We start from the raw sequence: 5,359 nt of genomic DNA, 5'->3' as shown, positions 1-5,359 counted from the left end.
GTCTTTATTGTGTTTATTTTATACATAGCTCTAGCTCCTCTTTACTCTTGATAATTATCTGTTCTAGTGACATGTAGTATTGACAAAAATTTGGGGAACACGAGTTATTGCCTGAAAACCTTTCTGCTGACGCTGACATAGTGATACCTATATGTCACCTGCTTTTTGCAGGTGACGCAATGAGTTTATACACCACCCAATTTGTGACAGGTCATGATCAATACAGCACTATTTATCTCGTCACTCTGGAAATTTTATTAAGCAGAAATTTCAATCAGCTCTTTGAAGAAAATCTTGCACATTTTTCCTATAAAATTCTCAGAAACCGAGTCCTGTTATGGTAAAATATATATTGTAGAGTATATAGAACAAGTTATTAAATAATATTGCAACAGTCCTGTCTTGCACAAGGGTTGATTGATATTTGTGAGACTCGTATTGAAGCAGGTACTCAAGGATGTTCCTTTTAAGTCCTACTATTCCCCGACTATATAGGGCAGTGTACCCAAGGACTGGATGGTCTCATTTGGTTAGTTTATACCAACAAGATAGCACTCTAAAGTAAACAAGACAAACAGCTTTTGCAAAATGGACAAAATCGGTTAGGGTTAGGGCGAAAGAGTCATCGCCATGGCTGCCATTCCCGATTGTGGTTTTAAATTGATTGATCATGACTATCCACCTTATTCACCTGATCTTGCTCCATTAGACTTTCATCTATTTCAAAAACTGAAAACAGCTATTTCAGGCACCCTGACCCTAACACTAACCCTAACATGCAGTGGATGACTTTCTTAACAGCCAATAAAAGGAGTTCTATAAATTAAAAGTGGTATTGAGGCCCTTAAACACCGCTGGCAAAAGCGTATAGATACTGAAGGGGTTGAAAAATGAAACAATATGTCCAGGAAAATTCAAATCCTTTTATACGAGGCTCACAACTTATCAATCAGACCTTGTAGTTTCATGTATTCAATCTAAAGAAAGAAGAAAACTCAATTTATACTTATTATCAAATTTCATTTATTTATCAGAGAAGAGAGTAAAATACACATGTAGTGTTACAATCAGTGCTAACAAGGTCGGAGTTCATCAGCCGACATTACCATAGCTACTGACATTCTCCCTTCTTCACTTATTCCTTCAGTTACTCACAATTTGTAATACACCCACTCTCTCGTCTCTCCCTAACATACAGTTAAAAGCCAATCAGGTGTACAGAAAACCTTTTAATTATGGTATATTTTAGTGAGAAATTATGCTGTATGAGGATAATCTAGTGACACTTTTTCCTGATTTATGTATACATTTGCAGTAGTAATTGTTTGTTACATTTACGAGTTCAGCATCATTACCAGCCTGGTCTTTAATCCGATGTCAAAACATGTACATTTAAGGTAACTGGCAAAAGTTTCATCAACATTTCTTAACCTAAAGAATTCACTAACTTAAATTTGAGCATGGAAAAAGCATTACTGGAGTTAAGGGGAAAATATTAGTATAGGAAACTTTAATTTTCTTCAATATTACAAGCAAACTGAGTATTGCTAAGCCATGCTTGTCACCTACTGGCCCGCCAACTTTTACACTGCAATGATTAAAAACGAAACTTAGATTTTCTAAAAATTGTAAAATTAAGTAAAGGAAAATCTCCTTCAATTTATTTAGTAATGTTGATGAAACCAAAGCTAGGACTACCTTGTTGGACTAATGAGAACTAAAACTATATACAGCCATAACACAAGTTATTAAACATTTCTGTGTGAAGAATGATGTTTAAAAAGAAAGTCTTAAAACAGATTTTGGCACTTGTGTTTATCATCAAGTCATTAAAACCTTTTTTTCTTAAAAATTGTCTTTTAATGTAAAAGAAATTTCTGTACAATATATATTATTTTAAATTGTGTTGCTGATTTAAATCAATAGGGCGCCTTTTTTCAAACCAATATTAGCTCACATTACATTACACTAGTAAAGGTTTATTTAAAATTCTGGCCAATCATTAGACTTCTACACAGTATTGTACAGTAACAAACCTGTAAAGGTGTTTAGCAAATAAAAAAAGGCAAAATATTGTACTGGTTAATTCATGTGACTATATGTAGTAGATGTAATTTTACACTATATCACAAATTTTTAATTTAATCAAAAATAGATACATAAATTTCTACAGATGAAGTTGTTTGGAAAGACATACCTCACTGATACAAGACAAATTAACATCATTTGAAGCTTGATTTGAAAATCAACAAAGCAAACAGATATTTGTAAAGAAAAAAAAAAGTTAAAATATAATCTATCCTGTGCTATCTAACTAGCAGAGTAGATGTTTTCACAGAGAAGGTACACAGCCCTTTACAATAAAAGTGTCCACATACGACACATGTTTTTGCCTTGCCTGGTTGTAAATATATTGTAAAAAAAAAGACTTAACTTTCCCTTGTTTGGTATATACACAGAAACTATATATAGTAAATCCTGTTCACTAAAGCACTCAAGTTATTGGCCCCCTGAATCACCATCACATGCACTTTTCTAGACACAGTATACTGTTAGTAAGTTTATACATATGTATATTGTATAGAGCTGGATCTAACCATCTCCAACATTGGGTAACAACTGAGGATTTAGGCTTATATAAGTCAAATAGTAAAAAAATAATTATCTAAGTGCTTTGTAAGACTGAAGATAACTTAGTAGAAAGCGATTAAAATATCAAATCATAATAATAATTGATAAAATTATTGAATTTCATCAGCTGAATCATACAACCATTTTTGAGTACAAATAAGAGAAACAACCACATTAAAAAAATGTATATCAGTAAAATTTGATACACAAACACTGACCTTATAAACATGTTTTCTTTGAAACTGTGAAGTATGGTAGTGAAGATGATACAAGATAATGAACTTACATATACACATATGATATACGTATTAACATATCTTTATTGCAATTATCTTTGTGACCAACTTCCCATCTTAATTCTCATCCCCCAGTTAATGTAAATATCTCTAATCAGAATACACGGATACTTGTAATATTTACGTTGTCTATTTTTAAAAAATATCCTAGAAGGGGAACAACTCTGTCCATCATTGTTAACCAAGGTATAAAGTTTCTTGTTATATAAAAACCAGGAAAATTTTTAAATGGCAAAGTAATCTTTTCCTTAAAATTAAATATGGAAGCCATGTTTACAAATGTTTTCAATTATATAACTAGTTATAAAAGATAACAATGAAATCCTTATCATATAAAATCTCATTAAAGAAAAAATTATCTATACCACCATATGCCAGTCACCTAAACTACTGTGGTCAGCACAAGCTTTACTCAAGACTCAAAACAACTTGCTGCAAAAGGTACTAGAAACTAGAATATAAAATAATATTATTTGGAGGAAAATATTCTAAAATGTCCATGTAAAAGTTATTACAGATTTAATTTTTTATATAAAATCGTTTCTCCAGCTGATTCTAATACATAGCATAAAAATAAAATCACTTTACAACAATTATGAAACAAAATCTAAAACTTAATCACTCTTAATATAAGGGCATTAATCATTTCACATTTGTTGTTACACCAAGTTGGAGTCTTAAATTAAGCATGTGACACTATCTTACACAAATACGAATGCATTCAAGGGAGACTACCCTGGCAGCCTGCTGCAAATCACAGTTTTTTGATAGGTTTGAAACTACTATAATGATATACAGCTAGTATATAACATATATCTATATATATATAATATTGTAAACAGTTTAAAATATGAATGTAAATGAGTCCTACAATGAATCAATACTCAACACAAACCTTGATAAAATGATATGATACCGTGACAACCTTCAGTATTGAAATCAAAGTTTTGCATTTGTAATACATAATCACAACTTTATTATGAAGCTACTACAGCTGTTAATTGTGTGTAAATAATAACAATGATGATAATGACCATTTCAATGATCATTGCAATAATGACGATGGAACTTATTTTTTTACCAGACTTTGCACTAAAATGAAACTGCAGCAGCGAATCCGGGCCTTCGAGGCCAAAAAGCAAACCTGAAGCATGTTTATGTCAGAAATGTTACATTATGGTAAAGGACCTTTAGTTTCAGTACAACTGACTCATTAAAATTTCATTAACAACATCTAATAATAAATATTCTTTGTTTGAATTAAACATACAACATATTCTCAAATTTCCTTTCGATTGTTAAATTTTGTTGGAATTAAACATATAACATATTCCAAACTTCCTTTCGATTGTTAAATTTAATCTGATTTTTGAGAAATGAGTTTTAATTTCTCTGATGATATTGGGTCCCTTGGCCATAGGATCTCTGATTACAGTCTCCCAAATAACACTGATGATGATGAAAAGGTGTTTTGTTGTCTGTCTATACAGTAAATATTCCAACTTCACATTGAATACAAAGTTCTTTTTCATGAAAATCTGTCTGCCTTCCTACAGCACTTTCTAAATGACACCACAAGACATCCCACGATGCCCCCTAATTAAATAGCTAACGTCCTCTCCAGTAGACAGGGGGTCCCAACAGGTGTGTTCACTGGCCTTAAGGCCTGCCTTGTATGCTTTCTTCAGTGACACAATCGGCCGCTACAGCGATACACAGTATTTATCACTTAGAATATTTCCCACATCGTGATACACAATATTTATATCACATTTTGGTTTTTTCCCTAATGATGTATCCTTTGTGTAAAACACACACATGAATTGTCCTATAACTTCACCTCAAATGCCTTTGTATTTGAAGATGAAAAAGGGTTATGTTGTTTACCCGAAGCATTTGCTGCCCATGCTACATCAAATGGGTCGACAACGTCTTTGCCACCTTGTGTCGTCGTCGATGAGGCTCCCACAGCCCCAGAATTTGACCATGGGCTACCATTTTGTTGAAAGCTCCTCTGATTAGCCGACATTTCTAATAGTGTTGGTTTTTGTTGGTGCTGCATGGCCCAGTTGTGACCAGCAGAAAGCTCACCAGTGTCTATGGAATGACTTCGAGTGTGTTGAATATGGGGATGGGGCTGGTTCAAGGTGCGAGGTGGGGGCTGGGGGAATCTTGAAGCGGAAGGCACACCATTGACAACAGGTGCTCCTGCAAAGGGGTTTGTAGACGTTGGGGGCCACAAGTCTGCTGTCTGGTTTGGCACTCGACTGGCAGCTGGGTGGGGCTGTGATGCCCAAGGGTTGGTCTGTTGTACTGGCACACCTGTTTGCTGGGCAAACATACCTGGAGACTGGCCTGCCATTGTGAATGCTGTTGGGAAAAAATGTCAATTAGTCATACAACAAAAATCATGACAAAGGGTTATAAGTAAG

The 5,359-nt window shown here is 33.8% G+C and overlaps 1 protein-coding gene across 5 annotated transcripts in view; it reads right to left on the bottom strand.

Moving 5' to 3' along the window:
• Nucleotides 1-999: 999 nt before the first annotated feature.
• Nucleotides 1,000-5,359, bottom strand: part of LOC117324376 (protein numb-like) — a 46,530-nt gene continuing 42,170 nt past the window's right edge. For all 5 annotated transcript variants that reach the window (XM_033880196.1, XM_033880192.1, XM_033880194.1 and 2 more), the window contains one exon: nucleotides 1,000-5,297. In XM_033880196.1, coding sequence (XP_033736087.1) covers nucleotides 4,756-5,297 — 542 coding nt within the window. In that variant the 3' untranslated portion in view covers nucleotides 1,000-4,755. The remainder of the gene's footprint in view (nucleotides 5,298-5,359) is intronic.

The sequence above is a fragment of the Pecten maximus genome, chromosome 3 (assembly GCF_902652985.1).
Source record: "Pecten maximus chromosome 3, xPecMax1.1, whole genome shotgun sequence".
In the NCBI taxonomy this organism is placed as follows: domain Eukaryota; kingdom Metazoa; phylum Mollusca; class Bivalvia; order Pectinida; family Pectinidae; genus Pecten; species Pecten maximus.
This window is presented reverse-complemented; position numbering and strand designations above follow the sequence as displayed.